Genomic DNA, 26,729 nt, shown 5'->3' with positions numbered 1-26,729 from the left:
AGTAATAGTAAGTATAGGTTAGTAACATAGCTTTAGAAATTCGAAAAATACCCAAAACCGAATCGGAGCACCCCACTGTCCATGTGGTCTTGGTCTGTCCTACCCCTAGTTTTTTTTATGCCGCGGAGGCGCGGAGGGAGGGCAGCCCTCGCCCGCCGTGCAAGGGCGGAAGGGCTGCACTTCCCGCAGCGCCAGAGCCAAGCGTTCTTCTAACTTTAAAGGTGGTAGATTAATTTGATAAAACGCGTGAGAAATGTGAAAATAACGTGTGAAAGCTACGAAACTCTTCTTCTTACATCAAAACTTTAACCATGGATATCTCCATAACCATGGGGTTCTGAGGTGTGACAGTGGTACCAGGGGTAGCGTCCCCCCCCCTCACCCCCCCCTTCCCCCACGGTCCCGAAAATCGGTTTTTCCTAATCTAAAGCTTTACCGAAGATAGCAACGTGAAGTTAGCTAGCCAATGAAGTATAACATAAGTTTAGTGTGTACATAAGTAAACACACACTATTTTTCTACGGAAAGTGGATTGATTTCAAATTGTTAAGCAATATTTTTATGCAATTTGTAATCGATATGGCGCGATAGATATTGTGATAATAGATACTTAGAGTATGTGAATTTTATTCTTAATACCACATGACACCTCTTCTAGCACCATTATTTTCAAACATTTTTGAATTATACTCAACGTTGTGAATATTTATTTATTTATTAAAACTTTACTGCACACCAAAGGAAAGATATAATTTAAAAACATTAAAAACAAAACAAAAAAGTATGCAGAGGCGGCCTAATCGCTTATAGCGCATATCTCATCCAAGTTCCAGGCAACCTTTAATGAAAGTAGTTTAGTAAAAATGTGCCGAGAAGAGTGCACAAAAACAAAAATTCAAGTTTATTTATACATACTAAAGAAAACTAAAAACTAACATAGTTTTATAATATAATATTCATACATCAAAAGATACATACATAATTAAAGGTGCTCATTTCAACACCTACCAGCTTCGTAAAAGATATTGCAACACTTAAAAAGAGAAAAAAAATCAGAGTAGAAACAATAGCTATCAATGTATAAGTTCAGTAAACAAAAAATTCTAAAACATCACAAATAACAGAAAAGAATAATTGAGTTTGCAGGCAAACGAAAAAAAACCGACTTCAATTATATCGACAAGTAATACAACGTAGGTAGACGAAAAAATAGTCAAGTAAATACGCATTTTCAAAGATTTCTCCAAAAGTTGTACAGATCTCGATGAAATTTAAATGTGACTGCATGATAAACATCGGCTTTCTATTACATTAAAAATCATTAAAATCGGTACACCGAGTAAAAAGTTATGCGGATTTTCAAGAGTTTTCCTCGATTTCTCTAGGATCCCTTCATCAGATCCTGGTTTCCTTATCATGGTACCAAACTAGGGATACCTTCTTTCCAACAAAAAAAGAATTATCAAAATGGGTTCATAAACGACGGAGTTATGCCCGAACATACTTAAAAAAATGTATAAATAAAATTGAGTAACCTCCTCCTTTGTTTGAAGTCGGTTAAAAATATAAATATATTAATAAATGCTTTAGCCAAGCTTAAATGATTACTTATCAAATTATAAAGCAATCCAAAAAAAAAGGAATCTAATCTAAAGAACAATGATACAGCCATCAAAACAGCTATAAAATTGAAAACATTAAAGTAAAAAAATAAAAATAAGAAAACAAAATATTGATTGGGTATATAAAAAAAAACAAACTGACAAATGACACTCATCTTGCAAAATTCAAACTGAACTACATTATTCCTACAGAAGAAGACAAGATAAACTATGTGATAAGAAAAAAAGAAAAGAAAAAATTCGTTCATACATCCAAATTAAAATAAACTTATTTTTATTTACCAGCCAAATACACTGCAAATCAGTACAACAGTATAACCGATTGAGCTCTACTGCTTTTTCTCAAATGCAAGCTATTTTATATACGTAGAAAAGTGTTATACGATTGACATACCTGCAAAGGATTTTCACACGAAGTACAATTTTCGTATCTCCTAATAAAAAAGTATTTTCACAAAAGAAGCCACAATAGTTAACTAAAACTGCTTAATGGTGGACTTCTACCGTCCTCACTCTTTGAACTGACGAGTGTCTCTAAATACCGTTGATCACTGTTTAAACATAAACTCCGACGTGATATGTTTTATTTTTATTTTTTACTTAGTAATACAGCTTAACGCGTGAATCTCTAAAACCAACATTGTATATATACTTACTACTAGAATACATATATGATATTTTTTGTTGTTGTTATCCTTGATTTGTTGAAATCCTGATCATTTATCTTCTAAGGTCGAATTTTTATTCAAACTCTCCAAAATACGTATGTAGGTATAATAATAAGTACCTGGGTGACCGAGCTTAGCTCGGTATTTTTAGTAAATCGTGTTTTTTGGAAATCATATTTAAATACGAATTACATATTTTTATAATATGAATAATAATATATATGAATATAATATTTTTTACCAACAATAATAAAAAATATAAATAAATACGAAAAATAAAAAATAATTAAAAAATAACAATGATATAAATAATATTTTTCGATTTTACCGACATAATAATAAAAAATAAGAACTGGCTATTTAAACAAAGAACAACGAGTGCAATTAGAAAAAATAATAATAATAATAATCGATCTGGAAATTTAAGGATTTGAACCGTGGTCTTTTCAGTTGATCGCGACCGGCCGATTTCACACTTAAACTATTACAACTTTATTGACAAATGCGAAATTTACCTTCGTATTCTAACGATATTGTAGCCATTTTTTCACTGTCTAAAAACTGGGATAAAACGAAATATTCTAAAAATGAATCCTAGCTAGGTTTATTTATTTCCCCCGAAATCCCGTGCATACTAAATTTCATGAATTCAATACAATACAATACAAATGCTCTTTATTGTACACTATCAGAGAAAAAAAAAATTACACCGAAAACAAAAATATATATATATATATATATATATTTTTTTTTTGTTTTCGGTAAAATATATATATATATATATATATAGCTTATAGCATAGCTTTGCTGAGAGAATTGCTCGTTTAGTAGTATTAGATAATCACAGTTTTGCTTTTTTTTTAAATTAGTTAATTATTCTGCAATTGGTCATCTTTTTCTATTAAAATGAAGAGTTTATGTTTTAACGCAATAATCTTGATTCAAAATATTTACTATAGAATATAAAACATAATTGTGTTTGCTTGCAAACGAAAAAAAACCGACTTCAATTACATCGACGAGTAATACAACATAGATCGACGAAAAAATAGTCAAGTAACTACGCGTTATCAAAGATTACTCAAAAAATAGTTATCAGATCTCAATAAAAATTTTATGTGACCACATGACAAACATCAGCTTTCGATTAAATTAAAAATTATTAAAATCGGTACACCCAGTAAAAAGTTATTGCAGATTTTCAAGAGTTTCCCTCGATATCTCTGGGATCCCATCATCAGATCCTGGTTTCCTTATCATGGTGCTAAACTAGGGATATCTTCTTTCCAACAAAAAAAGAATTATCAAAATCGGTACACCCAGTAAAAAGTTATTGCGGATTTTCAAGAGTTTCTCTCGATTTCTCTGGGATCCCATCATCAGATCCTGGTTTCCTTATCATGGTACTAAACTAGGTAAAACCCTTTCCAACAAAAAAAGAATTATCAAAATCGGTACATCCAGTAGAAAGTTATGCGGTATAATACAACGTAGGTCGACGAAAAAAGCGTCAAATAAAAACGCATTATTAGATATAACTCGAAAAGTAGTTGCTAGATCTCAAATAAATTTAAATGGGACCAATTAACATACCACCTTTCGATTAAAAAATTTTTGTTGAAATCGGTCCACACGGTCAAAAGTTCTGATGTAACATACATAAAAAAAAAAACAGTCGAATTGAGAACCTCCTCCTTTTTTGGAATTCGGTTAATAAAGAATTTTGACATACAGCCTATACGAATTCGATCTCTGTAATAAGAATAATTCCAGTTTATAAGAAATGAGGACTATCGAGGTAGTATATTCTTCTTCTACATGGAGAAAGAGGTCTATACTATTCTCATCAGTGGGATAGTAGAGGCCTCTCATTAGACGTAGTATGCATATTATTTTGTATATTGTACACATATTGTCTCAATACAATTGTTCATATCTAAAACTTCAGTAATACCAATAATCAAACTCACCTTATCTTTTATATTATTGAAGATGGGTGTTTTTTTAAACATATTTTCTTCACTGAGATATCTAGTATATTTGTTATCACATAATAAATAAAAAAAATTAAAGTCCATTTCAACTAGACAGTAGGTATATCTTATTTTCTCCTACATAATATTAATTTCGTACCGTCAAATGTAATCAACTATAAGTAGAAAAAAAACACATTTGTAATTGAGTGAATGAATAAGAAATATTTTATATGAGATTAAAATTTGAAAGTGTGAGCTTTGAACTAACAGTAGGAACTGAAAAAAAATCAATCAAGTAATCTAAAATTACCTGCAATTGAACCGATACCTATCTCTTGAGATTATGGTACGGATGAACCATCAATGTTATCATACTTTTTGTTACATTTTCTTTTTTAACTTAAGATTAATATCGACAATCTTTTAATAATTGGACAACGGCGCTCTGCGTAGTATTAAAAAATGCTATACATAAAAAAAAGAACCGTCGACTGTCGATAACCTCAATTTTTTGGTCGGTCGATAAACAAAAAATATTTCCTAACGATTTCACAACATTTCGACATTCAATTCGTGGTATCTTGAACGTTAAATGTCACATAAGCCAGATATAAACATTGATGGATATTTATGTGTACATATAGTTTAAGAAATCAGGTGTATTTTTATATAACAATTATGTAACTATGAAATAATACATATAATAAACATTATGATTAATATATCACACGTTGCTGTACAACGAAAACATTATCAGTAAATTTTATTTTTTGATAATAATTGGAATGTAGGTACTAGTGATGTAACGAATGTTGGATTTAGCACATTGATTGAATTCAAACTAATGCGAATGTTGAATTTTAAAATAAAGTCTACTTAAAAGGATGATAAAGGTATTATCTGATGGTATATGTTACCTTATGGATATTTGCAAATTTAGAAGGGACGCGAGTGAATCCCTGGTCTTTAAGGAAAATATGTCTCATGAAAATCCTCAGGATGAATGGAGGTCATTCCAAAGTTAGTACGTACCTACACAGAAAAAATGAGCGAGAAGATCCAGTCGTTGTGAATGACATCTAGTCCTTTGACGAAGGGTGCGATTGTGAAAACATGACGGTAGTTCCATATCGAAGAGTTTTCCAAAAAACTCCCCATCATACATTCGGTAAAAAAGATACAGAGAGACACTGTCTCTTATTATACTTAAAAGTTCTACACCATCCATAAGTTTTGGATTGTCGAAAATGCGAACCGCCCGGCGTTGAATGGAGTTTGTTGTTGTTGAGAGTTTTGGAATTGTAGGTATTGTTATAACTGTAATAAACTTTTTAACATTGGCCCACATTGGGGTGAACCTGAACTTTGTGAAGAAAAAGCCAATGTTCCGATGTGAAGTATGGTCCCACCCTGCTCCGAATTCTTTGCATTGTTTCAGCCACGGGTAACGTACCCACAATTTTGTAAAGTCGGGGCAAAAATGGATAAATGTAAAACTCGACAAGTAGTTGAAAATTTAATTATTTTTCTTTACTGCAACTGTTCATTCAGTTTCATTATCTATACTACTACAATAACTGCTTGCGGAAATTTTTAGTTCAATCTAACAAAAGAGTAGGTATACTACTATTAAATTCTTAAATATCAATTATTAGCTTGAGTCAGGATAGGGCAAACCCTCCAGGAGAAGTTGCTGGATCTCCTGCTGGGCGCGTCCCCTGGGCGGCGGATGGAGGCATGCCACTTGCTCGCCCTGCTTGCAAGTGGTAGGGGTCGTCGGTACATTACAAGCCTCCTTAAGCAGAAACACTCAAATTGTTATTACAGGGGGTTAAATTGGACGAAACTACATACGTCTGCCTCATTCAGAGGCCTGCTCCATGGAGAACTCAATTTAAAACATAAATAGTAATCTGTCCCCCACTACCACTTCAATCATACTAACTGGCCACTGTAAAAGGCATGGCACACGTAATCTCATCAGGATAGTCACGAATACTGCTGTTTTACAACATCTTGTAAAGTCGCAAAATAAACAGTATGGGTGAGAGCACTGAAACATGAGGAACTTCACACTCTGTCGACAGCAACATAGATGCTACGCTCTTACTTTCAATGCCAGTTGCCGAGCAAGAGCTCAACAGTCAAGTATGTGCTAGTCTGTACCATCCCCACTGCTGAGCATAGGCGTTTTTCTCTACATATTTTTCTCTCTTCGTAAGTAATTTTAGCGTAATCGCAACAAAGAATCACAAAAAAGCTGTAAATATAAGACATCTTGACCTGGAAAAAAATACTCATACAAATAGGTACAATAATCAGCGGAAATCAAACTCACACGATCGGTGTCTTACATGCACTACTACACTGGAATGGTTGTTTTATTAGAATAATTAGTAAAATAACTAATACAAATCTTATCCGTAGTCTGATGATTGCATATAAATCTGCGAAAAATATGAACTGAGGTAGGGCACAGCAGAAATTTCCTGCTCAAAATATGGAGCAGCCCGACTGGGGTAGTACCTCGACCTTACACAAGACCACAGCTAAATAATACTGTTTTCAAGCAGTATTGTGTTCCTGTTGGTGAGTAAGGTGACCAGAACTCCTGGGGGTATTTGGGATTGGGTCGGCAACGCGCTTTCGATGCTTCTGGTATTGTAGGCGTCTATAAGCTACGGTAATCACTTACCATCAGGTGAGCCGTACGCTTGTTTGCCGACGTAGTGATATAAAAAAAAAATCATCATAAAATAAAATAAAAACATTCGCCATATATTCGAATCGTTTCGCGCGAATTCGAATGCGAATATTGAAATATAGCGAATAATCGCGAATGCGAATGTTCGTTACGTCACTAGAATGTGCATAATTTTTTAGTGTTTTGTTTGCATTTTTACATCATTACAAATTTACAACAAACAACTACTGTTACAAACATTTACAAAATATAACTACTGTTGGAAGTGCTTAAAATTATTTTTAAAATAATGTATACGCCGTTGATTTAAATTAACGTGTTTGAACGGTGCCCCATTGTTTTCGCGACATGAATGTCGTCATTCGTCAGTGACCTCACACCTTGTTTGTTTATTATACGGATTATATAGAGCCATTATTTAAGGTTTTTATTTTATATGTACACATAATTATTTCTTAATACAACTAAGCCGTGTGGTGCCGGCTATTAGAATAGCTCCATCACCCCATATCTGCCCCATGGTATCGTAAAAGGCGATAGAAGGCTGATTGTTGTAACAAATGTGGGCAGCAGCACGTCTCAAAGGTACAGCACTGTCTCAGCCAGCTACAATGCAGTCACCAAACCGTTTGCTCAGTATGGTGATTATGAGCCAACCCCTCCCCCCTTACGCATAGTCACAAATTTACGTAGGTCACTAGTTCCCGGTGGTCCTAATATTCTACCAACCTAACCAACCCGCCTGCCCAGCGTAGTGACTATGGGCAAAACACATGAGTTCGCGCCATATATTTGGTGCGAACTTGTGGAGGCCTATGTCCAGCAGTGGCCTGTATTGGGCTGAAGTGATGATGATGATGTGATCATTATAATGCTATTACAGTCTACTGCTGGACATAAGCCTCACGCAGGGTACGAAAGAAGACCCGATCACCCACTTTAGCCATCCAGTCACTACCAGATACCCTCTTCCGGGAGTAGGACGTCCTAGATTAAATTTGGCTCGCCATGGCCACCAGTCGAGAATCTTCTTGCTTCATCGACCATCGGTTCTACAACAGATGTGCCCAACACACTGTGACTTCAGTTTCCTAAACTTTTGAACTATGTCAGTCACTTTCGTCTTCTGCCGGAAAGTCTCACTTTGGACCTGGTGATCTCAAGCAAAGACATCTCCATAACTGTGAGTGTCAATTTCCACGTCTCGGCACCTTATGTCATGACATCCATTAGGATGCATTGGTAAGTCCAAGGCTTTTTACCAGTCGAAGACTGGACCCGTTATACATAGACAAAGTCAATTACTGGCTAAGATTCTTAGCACCTCCTACCCTACCTTACTTAACTTTTACACTAATGATGACTAAGCCTAAAACTATTAAACCTGCATAAAACAATTTTTTTTAAACGTTAAAAATGATGTAAGGTTATGTCAAGAAAATTGTCTTATGATAGCTGAAATGGCGTGCATTGCTTCGAAACAAGTGTTTGTTTATATCTACCTAAATCAATTTATAAATAATAAACCTTTCATTTATAAAGAAATAGGTTTAGTTACTTATTATTCCTGCCTATCCTCAAAGTTTTTATAAAATGTTTAATTTATTTCAATGCAATTTTAGAATTTATTAGCTGCTGCCTCGTCGTTTGCGTGAACGCTATACAGCACCAAAAATACCCACGATTATACCTTTTAAAATAACATTCATTTACCCTTTTCTTCTTTTCATTTCATATCTACAGAAAGTGCAGTAACAGAGAGACTGACTTTTATAAAATTTATTTTTTTAACTTGTATCATGTTAGGTCATGCCAACACTATCATATCTCTTCGTTTTTTCAAGCGTTCCAAATACACCCGGTATATACAGGATGACTGGTGACTTACTATCAATATTTAAGGAGGATACTCGGTACATGATTCTCATTCGAATTATGTAAAAAAAAAAATAGGTACTTAATTTTTTACCAAAATTCCTATACATTTCAATTTAAATAAATGAAATGTAAACACATTAATTTCCAGCCATAACGGCGGCGCATGCGGCCTTGGCCATGTACTGACTGACAACTATTAGTCTCGCCAACATGATCAAATTTAAATTATTTACATCCAAAAAGGGATTGATGATGATGTTTTTGAAATCTCATAGATGACGCTGCTTTCAAATTTTCTTGATACTACTTACCGCTTCAGCCTGTAATATCCCACTGCTGGGCATAGGCCTCTTTCCTCATGAAGGAGAAGGATCAGAGCTTAATCCACCACGCTGCTCCAATGCGGGTTGGCGGATATATTCCCTACCGGGACAACCACCAGGACCGATGGCTTAACGTGCTCTCCGAGGCACGGTGGGGAGACCCACAAGGACTGCACAAACACCCAGACCACGGCAAACACCTGTATGGCCAATACAAATGTTTGTCATGTGCGGGGATCGAACCCGCAACCGCCAGCGCAACAGGTACAATCCATGGCTGTAACCGTTGCGCCAACGCGGCGTCTACTTATATTCATTTAATTATGTGTATCGGCCTAGGTTACTTATATTGCTTGAATTTTATAGTGTGAAGCTAGCTTTATAACATGGTTATTAACATAATAACAACAACATTCAAATATGCGTCGTTAGATTACACGTTGTTACAGAATAGAAATAAAGGTTCAATGCTCGTTCCCCGTAGGTGATAGCGTGATAATATATAACCTATATGTTGACCCGACTTCTTAATAATATTCGTGCGAAATTTAAGTAAATCCATGCAGTACTTTTTGAGTTTATCCCGGACATACATACAGACAAACAGAAAAACAGACAAACAGATAAAAATTCTAAAAACTATATTTTCGGCTTCGGTACCACACCCCAAGTATTCTTTTAAAGAAATATTCAATGTACAGTTTGGAGTTTCCTATCATTTTATTATATGTATAGATACATACAGAATTAACACCGTTAGAATATAATAAATTTATTTTTAAATTTATAAATTAAACTTGTTTTTTAAGTTTATAAATTATATGTATTTTAAGCCGTCTTATTACGCTGAGTAACAAACTTAACCACTGCTTATTGTCATTTTCAGACACCTGGCATCCAGTAACAGCTCGTAGTTTTCTTCCGATTTCAAATCATTCCGATGTTCACTATTTTTTTCATAAAAAAATTAATGTTGATTTCAATATTTTCTACTAGCTTAACGTGGAGACCGCAGATTTGTTTTTCTTAAGTCAGCATGAGTAACAAAATAAGTTTCTTGGCAGCCATTTATTTAGCTATGAATTCTCATACCAAGATTTATTGTTTTTCCTAACTTTCCATGTTAACTCCACGGAGCATGACTAAAATTATTATATAAAGCAAAATAATTCTGTTTATAAAAATGATATGGCTACGTTTTCGATAAAAGTTTCCAAGTGGCTGAATATTTTCCGACTTTTATTACAAACCTACCATTACAAATTATTTTTCAAGTTTCCGTACCTCAATAGAAAAAAATGGAACCCTCATAGGATCACATTGTCGTCCGTCCGTCTGTGAAGACCTATATTTCTAAGGAACGCGTATATGTATCAAACTGAAAAAAAAAAATCAAACTTCTAAGCTAACGCAATCAAAAGATACAGCCGTTTATGCTGGAAATTTTCCTTACTCGCAAGGGAATCATAACAATCATACTTCCTGTGAACTTAGAATCTTGAAATTTGGTACGAAGCGACGTCTGCACAGATAAAGGAAAAATTGCGATTTTTTTACAGCTCTATCTTTTTGGTAAACTACGTTAATATGCGTTCAGTTGTTTTTGAGTCTATTCAGAATAGACTATTACTGTAATTAAATTGTCTGTACTGTCTAAAAAACTAAGCTAATCGGCTCGGCTAATGCTGGTCGGCATTAGTGTCCGAAACTATTCATCTGACGTGGTGTGTATAAGTACGGAGCTGCTTGTATTAAAAAGATTTTAAATATTTTGTTAATTTTTATAGAAAATTGTTCAAAATTGACAAGAAATAATACACATTTTAAATATAAAGCGATTTATTTTGTAACAAATATAGCTCAATTACACGTTACAAAAATTCCTGCTCAAAATATTAAGCAGCCCAACCGGGGTAGTATCTCGACCTTACAGAAGACCACAGTTAAATAATATAGTTTTCAAGCAGTACTGTGTTCCTGTTGGTGGGGCAGGTGACCAGAGCTCTTGGGGGGGATTAGGAATAGGGAAATCAAATCATAATAAAATAAAAAATAAATAATTTATCTAAAAATTAAAAAAAAATTATGGGTGGACTACCCTTAACATTTAGGGGGATAAAAAATAGATGTTGTTCGATTCTCAGATTCTCGTGATCATTGACGATCCCTACTAAAATAATAAATAACTTATTTTCTCAACGCGTAGCTTTTTATATTTGGCGAAATAGCTTTTATTACATTGTCCACGCAGTAAGGTGTATCTGAAACAAAATATTTGCTTGATGAAAAATCTTTAAACAGCCTTCACTAGGGTAAAATCCATTGGCAGAGGTCTGAAAACACAAATACACATTAAGTGAAACGGCCTTGTGATCAATTATTTGCGTTTGTGGTACAATGCTTATAGAGAGGTATACGATTTTTATAAAAAAACAGACCAATACAAGTTCCACTGACATCACACGCGTAACGAAATTGTGGGCTGGCAATAAACCGTGGAAAACAGGTAAGTTCATATATTTATCTGAATTAACGTTTTTGTCTGTACCAATATAATTCATGTCTCCAATAACCACAATATTATTATAATTTGAGACAATCCAAGGAAGAAAGAAGTTGTCAATATTTTTATATGAGGATGGACGGTAAATTGCTATTACGACCATATTTTTCATCTTTATGATCAAGCATTTTTTTTTAAATACTGGGCAATTCTAGTGCGGTACATTTTTTTCACAATCAATGGTTTAATCTTGACAAAAAATAACGAATAAAACTAAAAATAGCTTCTAACGCTAATATTCCTAAGTTTAGAATAAATGATGCCTGAAATAGTAATTTCATTAGATATTCAACAATTATAAGTATTCCCGAGTAAAATACTCGTAAAAAAGTACATTAAAATACCTTAATTTGTTTTTGTGTTTGATCGTCATCTTTGCGGAGACGTTGGATGAGCTAGACCAAATGCTGGCTGGCCTGAACGGGCCCTCCTAACGAGTCGATTTCAGTATGAACTTGGACAAAACGAAAGTTACATTTAACATCCAAGTCATACCGAGACCGGTATCGGTCGATAGCACCATTCTTGAAGTGGTTCAAGGTTATGTTTACGTAGGCATGCCATCCAACTCGGCCGCAATAACTTCGAGAAGGAGGCTATAGGAGGATTCGATTGGGCTGGGACGCGTTTGGCAGGCTTCTTCGAGTCTTCACTTCGAAAACTCCGCAATACTTGAAGACAAAAGTCTTCGAGCATGCGTCCTGCCTGTGTAAACATACGAGCCGAGACGTGGTCACTGACGAAGGGACTGGTCCACAAGCTTAAAGTCGCTCAACGTACAATGTAACGGGCCATGCTTGGGGTTTTTCTCAAAGATAGGATTAGAAATGAGACTATCCGCAACAGAACGAAAATAACCGACATAGCCCACAGAATTAGCAAGTTGAAGTGGCAGTGGGCTGGTCATCTGTGTCCCAGGACCGATGGCCGTTGGAGCAGATGGGTCCTGGAGTGGACACCGCGTCTTGGAAAACGCAGTGTGGGACGTCCTCCGGCCCATTGGACCGACGATCTACGTAAGATTGCCGGTGTAGGCTGGATGAGGATTACGGAAAACCGGGATATCTGGCGCGAACTTGCCTATGACCGATGTCCAGCGGTGGACTGCAATGGGCTGAACTGACTGACTGACTGACTGATTAATATTGCTCTTAATAGATTAATATATACTTGTATGTACTTGTATATGCTTATCTTCCAAACACATTCTTTATTATGAGGGAAAATTAGGCAATAATCATTGATCAAATATTAAATCGCCTAATCAACACGAGCGTGTGCATGCATGCGTGGCTTAAAGATTGGGATTTCATGAAATTTAAACAGTAAAAGAATCGATGTTACTGTTAGCAGTGCTAAAAATATTTTAAAAATTCATATTCCCCTTTACTAATTTGATCAAATGACCCCTGACAAAATATACTGGCATTTGTGTTATTATATAAAGTGAACTTGAGCCTGGTGCTTCAACCGATTGCAATATTTTAAGAACACCTACTATTACAAAGCGGAAAAGTTGGTTTGTTTGTTTAAACGCGCTAATCTCAGGAACTACTAGTTCAAAATTTAAATCTTTTTTTTTGCGTTCCATTTAGGCTATAGGCCATATCACACTACGACCAATGTGTGTTATTAAGAAATGTTACGAAAACGGGATTTTTTTTAGAGCCTCTGTTGCGTGAGCTGAAATTATTTACAACAGAATTGATCGCCTTTAAAATTTTTAAATAAGTCCGCGACTGCTTATTTTATGGTAAGTAATCAAGTTTCTTTTAGATCATATAAATCCTTGCAATGCAAAAAACATACGTTATTCATCACACGTATTTCTTTCTGAAAAATTGTCCTGGACATCATTTGATTTCAAGCTTTCATTTTATTAGAAGCTATCATAGTTCTAAAATAACTCCGCAACAAATTAATGATCACAAAAAATTAAACGTAATTATTATAAAAAAAAGTAATTATTCATTACATTAATTATTATTAGCTATATGGCTAATGGTTTAAAAATATTTTATTACGTTTTTTACTCAAATTAATGCGGGTGAAACCGTGGAGTACAGTTAGTATTTTAAAGAGGCCACCTTTTTAAACATATTTTAGATAAAGGAAAAGACAGAAATCTTTAATATGGAATAACTTACCGACATGTATCCATTCCGTATCGTCATAGCCATATTCCTTTCTGGCTTCAAAAATAGTCTCGTGTAATGCAAACGTGACAACTACTGCCATCACTAAAGCTGGTTCACCCGTCGCTAAATTAAAAAAAGAAAAGTTTTTACGTAGGTACTTAGCATTATTGCATAAAAATTGTACCAAGATCTGAATTTTCAGAAGATGTTATTTATTTATTTATCTATTTGTCTATACTGTATTGTACACCATAACCATATGTTACACGTTAAACATATCTTAAGATAATTACAGACTGTGAAGTACAATGTTTAAAAAATATATTAAAACAATGTCTAAATCTTTATATATATATTTCTTGTGTGCTTGTGTATGTCACTGGACTCCTCCTAGACGGCTGGACGGATTTTGATGAAATTTTTTGTGTGAGTTCAAGGGGATTCGAGGATGGTTTAGATTCACAATTTGGTTCACTGGAAAATGATTATTTAACTAATTTTCCATTTATAAGTAGTTCTTAATTTTGGAATGTTTTACATTGGATCCGGTAGACTGCGCTACCATTCCAGCATCAAATATTAAATATAATTCTATTTTAATTTCAGTTTGTCCCGACAGTTGGTGCTGCGATCAAATTGAAAAAAATATTAGAAATTTTGTGTTATGGCAAAACAAAGTTTGCGGGGTCAGCTAGTTCTTAATAAAAATATTACAATTTATTGGAAAATAAGCTCTGACTTGCAGTACTTCACTCACATAGAGATGTGGTTTTTACTAGTGCTTTGAACGAACTTAGTATTAAGTTTACAGAGTCCAGTTTATCAGCAATAAGAATATCTCACCTTTAGACCTCAAAACACCAATATTACTGACGGGATTTCTTGTGATGGAGACGCGAAAATCCACTGGTATATCACAGGCGCCGGGTGGTTTGTACGACCATGTACGATTCGTCAATAGTTGGCCCGAGGGATCGTAGATCAACTGCTCCGTCGTCCAAAGACCTAGGCCCATTGTAAAGGCTCCTTCGATCTGCAAATAATAAAATAATAATTATACATTTAAATGTAAATTGTACATGTAGGTACTTGAATAGCATGCTTTAGATTTTTGTAGTCGAGAACCAGTAGTAAATTTAGTCTCAAATAATGCTACCGGCAAATTTAACTAATAATTACTTAAATAATTTCATGTTAACTTCAATAATTGTTGTCAAAATAATTTTTGAATCTATGAAGACCTCATACAAAAATACACTGAATTGTATGATGAACTTAGCATCTTTGCTTTCGGAACCGAAGGAACACAGAAAAAAAAATATGTCACCAAGTCAAATTACCACGGTCTTAGCTCCCTGAATTTGGCCCCACTTTTTTCAATTATAAACTTTTTTACTTTTAATATTGCTTGTTCGTCGTTTGTTCGTTATTGTTCGATTGTAAAAACTGTTTTTTCGTCCTTCATTTATTTAAAATTAATTAAACAACTCTCCACCCTTAAGTTGATCACCCTTACTAGATATCGTGATTTTTGTCGCTCAGATTAATTAATTTTGATTAATTATCGTTTGTTCGAGAACTATTGATGAATGTTCGATCATTAAAACAATTAAATTTATTAATTATTATTTTTGAAAAATCTATTTTTGTATTGAAATATCGTTCCCTTACGCCTCCGGCGCTTCGGAAGACGCAGACCCTTCGCTCTTGCGTAAAAAAATCCGCGCCTCCGGCTTATAAAGAACTCTCTAGGGGTAGGGCAAACAAGACTACATGGAGTCGGGGTAAGCATAACATTCCGTTCTGTGACCATTTTGAGGCATAAGTCAATATCCGTTGATACCTCCCAAATTAAACTTGACGCTTTCTATAGAACGTTATTTAGCGTTGTGAAAAAGACGAATTAGTTTATTAGAAACAATCTCATTTTCCATTGTTTAGTTATAAAATGAGAAGTTAGATCACGTGGCCAATAAAGAAATCTGTGGCTACTGGGGCGTGTTCCACTAAAGGCTCGCGCATGGATTGAATTGGAGTAAAACTTAATTCAATATGGATTCGCTTAGTAGAACGCACTGATTATTTCCCGATAAAAAATAATTAATCATTAAGAATTTAATTGTTTTTGTTATTAAAGAATCATCAATAGTTGTCGAACAAACGATAATTAATAAATATTAATTAATTTGATTGATAAAAATCATTATATCTAGTTAAGGGGGCATTAACAACCTAAGGGTGGACATTTGTTTAATTAGTTATAAATAAATAAAAGACGAACAAACAATTTTTACAAATCGAACAATAACGAATAAACGAAGAACAAACAATTAAAAGTAAAAAAAGTTCAAAAATCGTAAAAAGTGGGGCCAAATTCAATGAGCCCACAAGCTTAGTGTAATAAGACCGTGCAAACTACTAACGCCAACTGACGCGGGAAATTCGGGAAAATGAAACGTTTTTAACGCACCTGTGCACGCAAGTCAATGTAACAGAATTCAATTATTTACGAGTATGAGATTCAAAATCTGATAGCCATTAAACTAATCAATCAATCAAGATTTAAAATATTCATAAATGTGTGATTTCATTGTAAATGTAAGTCGTCGTTAAATATAAGTTAAGGTATGAGCTCCTACATAACTACTAACAATCAATAATCGTACCTATCATTCAATTAAGTTTTTATATCTTACTATTTAAATTATTGTAAAAATATGTAGTTTATGTAGAAAATATTTTTATTTTAATTACAATTGCATGTAGTGTAATTGTAAATATTAAGTACTTATTACTTTATTACTCAAGCCTGGACAAGTCGATAGACTATTTCATCACTGCTGAGATTAAACTAGAGGTTGAATGCCAGGTTAAACTATTAAATTAGAAGTGAAAATTTTAGATTTAAGCTTTTTTTATTACATATAAAATCTTGGGGAATATCCGAATTTTCCACCCGTAATTACTAATCACAGGTATACATAATATATGCTGTAAAATAGTAACATTAAGTATGGGAGTTATAATAATAATTATAAAGTTTATTGAAGTTTAAAAACATGAAAATTAATATTTTGGCCTTTAAAACAAAACCATTCCACTATTCAAAAGTTACTCAACTACATAATATAATAATACTTTATCAGTAGTGTTATTATTTTTGTAATTTACATTATAAACTAAAGATTCATTTTAATAATATAGATAATAGTTATACAATTATGATAAAATCCATCCAAATTAGTATACGAGTATATGTAAGTGATATTAAAAGTACACTAGAAACAAAGTAAATGCAAAATATACTTCTGAATTAATATCTCCAACTCACACTTGGTTGTCTGTTCCTGATGTAGTTTAATATTAGAGATAAAAGCAAACTGTTATTAATTAATAACTCAGTAAATGTATAAATATGTCTATTACATCCAGACTTGAAACAGGAATCAAACTCAAAACACCACTGATAGCACAGTTTCTGTCATCTGCATCAACAGGCTAATAAACATCTGATACATGAACTTTACTGTAATAAATTTTTAAAATATTTGTGAGCTATTTTGATTATAAAGTATTAATTTATTTTTCTAAAGTTTGGGTTGTCTGGAAGAAATGGCTTATTAGCCATAAGTCCGCCCATTGTACTTCACTGTCTTTATGCTTTGTTTGTAATATATTTGTGGTGTACAATAAAGTATAAATAAATAAAGTTCATTAACAGAACATTCAATGATCTTGTATAATAGTAGATTATTTTAAGATTATAATAAAAAATGCTGCATCGCTGTGACAATGACCACAATTAGGACATTAAAAATTGTAACAAGTAAAGTTGAATAAACTTAGTAATCCATTAAAATTTAGTTAATAAATGGAATCTTAAATTATATCACTCTTTTTGTCTCATCATTTTTATTTTTTGTTAAAATTTAGGAAGCTGATAAATAGTTCACAAAAAATATCAGAAATTAAAAAAAAATCTTTATTTAAAGAGACTTCAAAAGCATTTTACAATTACATTAATCTTTAAAAATTCGGCATATTAAGGTCTCATTCACCACTTGGAGATAAAATCCGATAACATTTTATTTCGGTTTCAACATACTTCTCTTTACATTAATAGGTAGAAAGAACCTTCCTAGTAAATTTTACCGAACGGCAGCAGCGCTTAAGCGCGTTTTGAAAGTCGATAAAACGAAATTGCGAAAAAAATTGTTTTTATAAGTTGTGTTTGCTTGCAAACGAAAAAAAAACGACTACAATTTCAAAAGTAGCTATCAGATCTCGATCAAATGTAAATGAGACCGCCAGAAAAGCATCAGCTTTTGATTAAAACAAGAATCATCAAAATTATTCATAAACAATAAACTGCCACTGCCCTCTAGTGGATCATATAGCTCACTACGTTATAAGTAGATCCGGCCGTAAAATATCATTTGATCGAAAGTTCGAACCGAAGTAGTTTCTAATAACGCCATCTATTGGAACCCTATTGGGTTATGGCGTTACGACAAAGACGCTTACGCACCGTCACATAAATACGCGTCATCAAGATTACTCATTATATTTTGATCAAATTTGAAAGGAATACAAGACAAGCATCAGCTTTCGATTAAAACAAGTATCATTAAAATTGGTATACCCAGTGAAAAGTTCTGCGGTATAATACAAAAGAAGATCGACGAAAAAATAGTTAAGCTAATACGCATTATTTGATATAACTTGAAAAGTACTTGTTAGATATCAATTATATTTAAATGGAACCACATGACACGCACCACCTTTCGATTAAAAACAGTCATCGAAATCGATCCACACGGTCAAAAGTTCTGAGGTAACATACATAAAAACAGCGTGCCGTTTTTTTTCGTAAAGGTGTACGCGCGCATCGTAAAAATTTACTCTCATACTCAAAATCAAAATCAAAAATAGCTTTATTCAAATAGGCTCCAAAAGCACTTTCGAATCATCATTTTACAAATTAAAACTAAAAATTAATTATTATTTTTGTAAAAGTGAAGCTACCACCGATTCGGAATGTAGATTCTGCAGAGAAGAATTGGCAAGAAACTCTGCAGTTACTCTTTTGAACGTTACTTTTACCCTAACGCGCCAAAAGAATTATAACTTCAAAAAGTGTGTGTATACTTTACTTCATGTTGCTACTTTGTATTTTGTAGTTTGTGTAGCTACTTCACGTTGCTAAATTCTTCTTTGTTGACTAGCGAACTTCAGGGTGTCGGTTTTTTTTTCAGAACAGTGTGCTCATAATTCTTCCCCAACGCGCCAAAATAAGTACAACTTTAAAAATGCAGACGAATTGAGAACAGCCTCAATTTTTGGAAGTCGGTTTAAAATTAAAACTAACGTAATTATTATAATTTTTTATTATTATAATTTGATTTGTGTACTGTTAATTTACTATTATATTATGGAAATTTAATGATTTCAAAATTTTTAAAGGATTGCGTTGTAAAAAATGAAGATCGATCCCTTTTTCTTCGCTGATATATAGATGGCGCTATACGAGACCAAAAATTGCCAACTGGAACGGAATTCCATTTTTTCTTTACCAAATCATAGATGGCGCTTTTTTCCTCAAAAATGTATGCCGAAACGCAATAATTAATTCCTGGTCAAAACGTAAATAGCGTTTTTTCACGAATTATGTCAACCAAAACGAACTTATTAATTACTAACTGTGCCCGCGACTTCGTCCGCGTGGAATTTAACAAAAATGTTATAGTTCAGTTTGGTGAGTTAGGTATAAATTAAATAAATTTCTAAAATGAAAGTATCCTAAGTTACTCTATTCTTTTACGTATTTGTTTTATTTTACTAAAATTTTTATAATTTATCCATAAAAAAAAAAAAAATGGAAACTTATATATTACTATTATTGGCCCTTTTAGTCTGTAACATTAATTTTTTTTTAAATCAATTAATTATTTTTGTGTCTAATACTGTTCTAAATACTCTATATACTTCCTGTTTTATTGGATGTACCGATTTTTATGACTTTTTTGTCGAAAGCTGGTGCTTGTCTTGAGGTCTCTTTTAAATCTGATTGATACTTGACTAGTAACTTCTTGAGTTATCCTCATTAATCTAATACTATTAAACAAGCAATTCTTGTATATATAGTATATAGAATCTGAATCTCGGAAACTGCTCCAATGAGTATCATGAAATTTAGTATGCAGGGGATTTCGGGGAAGATAAATAAATCTAGCTAGGATTCATTTTTAGAAAATGTCGTTTTATCCCATTTTTGAGACAATGAAAAAATGGGATAAAACGACACTAAAAAAATTCTAACGACAACAATATCGTTAGAATACGAAGGTAAATTTCGCATTTGTTATTAAAGGTGTAAAGGTGGGAAATCGGCCGGTCGCTATCGACCGAAGAGACCACGGTTCAAATCCTAAATTTCTCTGATCGATTATTATTTTTTTTTAGTTTTCTAATTGCACTCGTTAATTTTTATTTAAATAGCCAGTTATTACTTTTTTTATTATTATGTCGGTAAAAACGAAAAATATTATTCATATTTAATAAATATGTAATTCGTATTTAAATGTGAATTCCAAAAAACACGATTTGCCAAAAATACCGAACTAAGCTCGGTCACCTAGGTACTGCGTATATAATTGACTTGTTTTCCGACCACCTATATTCTATGGTTTGGCTGCGAAATCGGTACATCCGTGACGTAGGTAATGTCACTACGATTTTAACACACATTTGTAAAATCATTATATTCATAAAAAAATATCTACAAAATAAGCATAATACTGTTTTTTTTTTTTTTTCTAACAAAAACCGTTTCTAAGATATCACGATTATAAAAGTTAAAGATGTTACGTTTATACATTATATAATTATGCACACATTTTTCACACCACCTGAGGTATTGTACTTTTGACGAAACAAATAAATGTACACAGTTCACACACGGCATCCAAGGTTATTAGCAAAATTTTGCTCGTGCTTAAGCGTACAGTTTATACTAATTATAAAAGTGGGCGAGACAAACGTATTGTTGCTGCTAATAAAAAAAAGGTCACTGACTGCTAGTTACTTGGGGGACATCCATTAATTACGGTGAGCTATTTTTCGATCCGTTCAGACACCTCCCGCCTTAGGTGAGATTTGCTTGCCCGTTTTGAGCTCACGTAATTGATAGACGTCCCTCGTAGTACGACAAGTGCCAATACTATGACATAGTTTTGATGTGGGCCGATCCCGGCGGCACTGCAATGCCGGGCCGACCCGTGACGGGAGTGGAGCGAGCCCCTAACTTCCCATCGTTTTCCAAAAATCAGTTTAATATACTGGTCCCGCAGTGCGGGAACTTTCAGATATTAAGCTGAAAAGAACAGATACTACACTTTGATCTTAGCCAAAAGGCCGAGAAGCGATACCGTTATCGACGTGACTGAGGAAGGTCATTAGACGCGAGAGAATCTGGCCAGCGCGATTCAGAAATAAAGTGTAACTATACAGCGACATCTAGAGAATCGCAACTAAACTAATACAGAATAATTTATATTATCACATACCTACCATATTTTATATATGTACTTATTTGGTAAATAGTTACCTACGTCGTCACCAAATATTTAAATATTATTATTTTCATAAAAACACATTAGATACTAACAAAAAGTCTGAAACCGTATAACAGTATATAACGTGGGAAACTCAAACATGTTATGGTAACCTACTAGATGGCGTAAATTGGAAATGTTAAAATCCTGCATCGCGCTGGCTAGATTTTAATTTACAACGATATATAGTTTCAGAAGATTATTTACAGTTACTCTGGTTTCCCTTCAAAACGTATAAATCTTTCGCCTTTTACTAAAGATTTCCGTGGAGGGGAACACTCAAATGAGTCTACCCATATTTTTGTAAAGCTTCGCCTCCGGTGAAGCTCCAAATATGAGAATATATCCTGGTCTTATCAGGAAAAACTATAATCTGGCTTATCAGAAGGCGGTATATTATCTTCATTCTTCAACCATAACACCATAAATGTGGCTAACTCGGGAAAAAATTAGTTCACTGGAGTTGAAAAACATTTGGCTTAAATATGTATGGATAAGGGTATGGGACCATTTATAAATTACGTCACACGAATTTCACGGTTACCATGATTCATCAAGACACTATACTACTAGTCGCAAAGGACAAAAAAGTAAATTATTTAATGTATTATTTTAGTGCAAATTAACAGGACTTACTTGTCCCACATCAACATCTGGATTGAGACTGCGGCCGGTATCTTCGACTATATCCACTCTGCTCAGTATATGTGTTCCAGTCAGTACATCTAGGTGCACTTCCGCGGCGCATACTCCGTAAACTGTGTATTCGGGCAATTCCGTAGGTTCCGTCATCGCGCTCACTTGTAGGTTTATTCCTGGTCAATAATTAATTGTATTCAACAAAGCATTCTAGTTTTAACCGACTTCAAAAAAGAAGGAAGTTACTCAATTCGACCGTATGTATATTATATATATTAAGTATGTTCGGGGATAACTTCGTCATTTATGAACCGATTTTGATGTCTTATTTTGTTTGAAAGGAGATATTCGAAGGGTGGTACCATGATAAGGAAACCGGTGATGGAATCCCATTGGATGGAAGGGATCTGGTGATGGAATCCCAGAGAAATCGAAGGGAATCCTCGAAAATCGTAGTGACGACTAGTGCGTTTGTTAATTTTCTCTTACGTTGTATTACTTGTCGACGTAATCGAAGTCTGTTTTTTTTCGTTTGCTAGCAAACACAATAATATAACATATGTTCAAAAAAAATTACTTTACCCTCACAGTTAAACAGTTTCATGCGTATTTATCGTCACTTTATAATTCTTGTGTTTTAATAAGACCAATACAATACTGAAATTAGTCTTATGATATAAGCTTTATATTAGTCATTTCGATTAGTTTTTTATATCATATAAAACAAACTGAAGTGATCGATTTACTAAAATGTTCTAGAAAAAATACAAACCTTGGTCAAATGCAGCTTTAACGATTTCGAACCAATTTGGATCATTAAGCTTTTCCTTTACTGGAGCCAACCGCGTCAACAATTCCTTACACGCCTTAATAGTCGCAAACGTTATACACTCACTAGTAATGCTTCCATTACTAGCCATATTGTTAGGAGTTACGAAGCTGTCAGAATCCTTAACTTCCACCGTATTTAATGGAACGTTCAAAGTGTATGCACAAACTTGAGCAACCTTCGTATTAATACCTTGACCCATTTCAATTCCTCCATGGGAGATCAATATGGTCCCATCACCGTGGTAAACAGAAATTGTGACTGAGAAAACTCCGTAATATTCAATGGGAAAGTTCATAATGGATAGCTTTAAACCTTTCTTTTTCCAAGCGTTTTCTCTATTATATTTCTCGATTTCAGCTCTTCGGTCATCGTAACTAGAATCCTTTTTTAAAGTATCAATCATATCTATTAGAGGGCTGTGCTTGGACGCCATATTAACTTTTCGTACATCGATTGAGTCCTTTTTCGTTACGAATGAAATTCGTTCCATTAGATGTTCCATGAACCCTATCGCTTCGGTCGTTCCTATAAATAAAATTTAAATTGATAATAAAAGAAGCTATGATGATTGGTTTCAATAGTCATATCATAAATTGTATTTCCAAAAAAGTTCTAATTAACGCTAACTAGGTAGTCTAAGAAAATATTTTTTTGTAACATAACAATTATTTGTATTTTTATCTCTATTTCATTTGAATTTAATTGATTATATATGATTGTGCTGTGTGGCTACGGCACTAAAGAATTTAGCCACCCCCTCTCTTCCCGTGGGTGTCGTAAGAGGCGACTAAGGGATAACAAGATTCCACAACCACCTTGGAACTTAAGAAGCCGACCGATGGCGGGATAACCATCCAACTGCTGGCTTTTAAATACACAGGCCGAAGACGGGCAGCAGCGTCTTCGGTGCGACAAAGCCAGTACTGCGGTCACCAACCCGCCTGCCCAGCGTGGTGACTATGGGCAAAACACATGAGTTCACGTTATTTTTGGCGTAAACTTGTGGAGGCCTATGTCCAGCGGTGGACTGTATAGGCTGTAATGATTGATATGATTAATTGATATTGATTTGAATAAAATGCTCTAATAGTCCTCGGCAGCTCATGTCAACGAAGTCGTTTGATGTACAAATAAAATATAATGACTTGTAGGTGGGGGATAGGCATTATGTGAATATGGCTAGATAATTATATAGGTGTAATGAAATGTTTATGTATATGTGTGAGTGTGAGTATACATTATAAATCGCCTGTGGTATTATAATGCATGATTAATAAAAGACATGGGAATTTTGAGCCTGTGGATGTAAATTTTAATTTTAAATAAAATGTTCAATGAATGTCATATCAATGAATCATATCAATGAATGTCATGAAGTTAGCAGAAGAATACACTAAACATTTCACTCTCTCAAACGTCTCCAATATTTTCTTCCTTTCCAAACCAAAATTATGCTTGCGCAAACCCTTTGCTGCCTATCCTTGTTTATGCTGATGTATGCTATTTGGATGTGTCTGACGAGCTACTTAGAAAGTTCTCACTCTCTTTCACACACTTTCGTGCTCAGTTAAAATTGCTCTCTGTTCGTCTTCGGCACTCTCTTTAATATCTTTCATGATCCAAACGCTCAATCGTATCTTCGATCCCGATTTTATCTACTGCCCTCTCCTACTCGTTCCAGGCGCCTTGGCATTACAGGTATGCTAGATATACCGAAAGGTAATACAAAATTTAAGTTAAATTCATATTCAGTACGCGCCTCTATACTATGGAACAAACTCCCAAGAGTCATTCAATCTAGTCCTTCCTTGTTTTCTTTAAATATAAATTAAAGAAACACTACCTTTTACTAGCTAATATGTAATAATCTGTATTCTGTATATACAGAAAACAGCGGGTACGCTGATGATATCACTATTCTAATCAGCGGCAGAGTCAGCAGTACCGTGTGCAATGTCAAACAGCAGGCGCTACGAATTGTGGAGAGATGGTGCATAGATAACGAACTCACCGTCAATCCTGGTAAGACGGAACAGGTAATGTTCACTAACAAACGGCAATTGGGGAGCTACAAACCCCCTAGACTGTTCGGTACAGAGCTACAGTTCAGCTCGGAGGTAAAGTATCTAGGAATTATTCTAGATAGCAAACTGAACTGGAGCAAACATCTCAACAGCAAAATTGACAAGGCTACAATAGCCTTCTGGCAGTGCCGCAGAATGATAGGTAAGAAATGGGGTCTATCCCCAAAAATCACTCTGTGGCTGTACCAGTCCGTCATCAGGCCAATTATCAGCTACGGTGCTGTGGTTTGGTGGCCGAGAACCAGACTAATCACCGGTGAAGCAAAATTACAACGACTTCAAAGGCTAGCTTGCATGGCGACTACGGGCTGCATGAGGACTACTCCGACAGCCGCCTTGGAAGCCCTACTGAACCTGCCGCCGCTGTACCTGTTTATCCAACAGGAGGCGGGAGCGGCTGCGGTAAGGCTCAGGAAGCTAAACCTGTGGAGGAACGTAAAGGTAGCACATACAGGAATACTTGGCGAACTGGCAAACAGGGAACCGCTCGTCGAAGCGGTTACCGACAGGATACCCAAACAGTACGTATTCGACAAAAAATACAGAATACAATTACACGAAGACCCAGGTGAAGGCCTCAACCCTAGAGAGTTAAGAATCTTCACAGACGGGTCGAAAACATCAACAGGTACAGGTTCTGGGGTCTACTCAGAAGATCTGAATGTCCACATCTCATCGCCATTAGGAACCCACAACACCGTCTTCCAGCCGGAATGCATGGGAATCATAATGGCAGCAACAGCGATCAAGTCTAGAGAGGTACAGGGTATTCCAATCCGTATACTTTCCGATAGCAGATCGGTCCTGCAAGCCCTATAGAGCGACATTATGACATCAGGGCTAATATACGAGTGCCATCGAGCTCTGACGAAGGTAAGTGAAACAAACACCATTACCCTTCAATGGATAAAGGGACACAGTGGATCGCGAGGCAACGACGCGGCCGACCGACTGGCGAGGAATGGATCGGAGATGAGGGTCCACGGACCCGAACCCATTCTGCCTCTGCCATTCGGATGGCTGCGCAGCCAGCTGCGACACAACACCAAGGTAATGCACCAAGAATATTGGACAAACCTAACTATCTGCAGGCAGACCAAGGAAGCTCTTCCGACGATCAACCCAGGATTGTCCCGCAAACTTCGCGGTTATGAAAGAGCCCAGCTCCGACTACTGGTCGGGGCGCTTACCGGACATGCCTTGCTTAACAAGCACTTACACAATCTAGGTGTTACAGACAGCCCCCTGTGCAGAGCGTGCCTGGAGGCAGAGGAAACGGCCTCACATATCCTGCTGGAATGCGGTGGCGTGGCGAACTATAGGGCACTACACCTTGGGACACCGAGGTTGCTCCAGGAAGTCGTCGGCAACGTGAAGGGTCTGCTAGGCTTCCTCAAGGAGCTTGGCTGGCACGAATAGTGCCCACCAGCCGATCACGCAAAAAAAGCGCACCTAGACGTCGAGTTGCGGAAAATAGCCCGTGTACAACAACAACAACAACACAACATACAGAATACAGATTATTATGAGGGCTGATGCAGTTTTTGCCCAGAGAATCGGCATAGCGATTCAACGAGGAAATGCTGCCAGCATTCTTGGCACAATTCCACGTGGACATGATTTGGACCAAAACTATTTGTAAATATTTAGTTCTTAAGTTGTGAATTGTAAATATGTATAATGTTTAAT

At 35.0% G+C, this 26,729-nt stretch overlaps 1 protein-coding gene and 2 non-coding genes across 3 annotated transcripts in view; 1 reads left to right on the top strand and 2 right to left on the bottom strand.

Moving 5' to 3' along the window:
* Positions 1 to 11,358: 11,358 nt before the first annotated feature.
* LOC123660935 (xanthine dehydrogenase/oxidase-like) overlaps positions 11,359 to 26,729 on the bottom strand; it is a 34,259-nt gene continuing 18,888 nt past the window's right edge. Inside the window, exons 17-21 of the mRNA XM_045595954.1 lie at positions 22,897 to 23,481; positions 22,122 to 22,300; positions 14,716 to 14,905; positions 13,882 to 13,995; positions 11,359 to 11,432 (exon numbers count right to left, since the gene is read on the bottom strand). Coding sequence (XP_045451910.1) covers positions 11,359 to 11,432; positions 13,882 to 13,995; positions 14,716 to 14,905; positions 22,122 to 22,300; positions 22,897 to 23,481 — 1,142 coding nt within the window. The remainder of the gene's footprint in view (positions 11,433 to 13,881; positions 13,996 to 14,715; positions 14,906 to 22,121; positions 22,301 to 22,896; positions 23,482 to 26,729) is intronic.
* On the bottom strand, positions 21,105 to 21,297 carry LOC123661297. The gene has a single exon (XR_006744324.1). It is a non-coding gene; the product is annotated as a U2 spliceosomal RNA (small nuclear RNA).
* Positions 21,695 to 21,813, top strand: LOC123661300. The gene has a single exon (XR_006744326.1). It is a non-coding gene; the product is annotated as a U5 spliceosomal RNA (small nuclear RNA).

This window comes from Melitaea cinxia, chromosome 16 (assembly GCF_905220565.1).
Source record: "Melitaea cinxia chromosome 16, ilMelCinx1.1, whole genome shotgun sequence".
NCBI lineage: Eukaryota > Metazoa > Arthropoda > Insecta > Lepidoptera > Nymphalidae > Melitaea > Melitaea cinxia.
The sequence above is the reverse complement of the archived record's forward strand: the minus strand, read 5'-3'. Positions and strand labels throughout refer to the sequence as shown.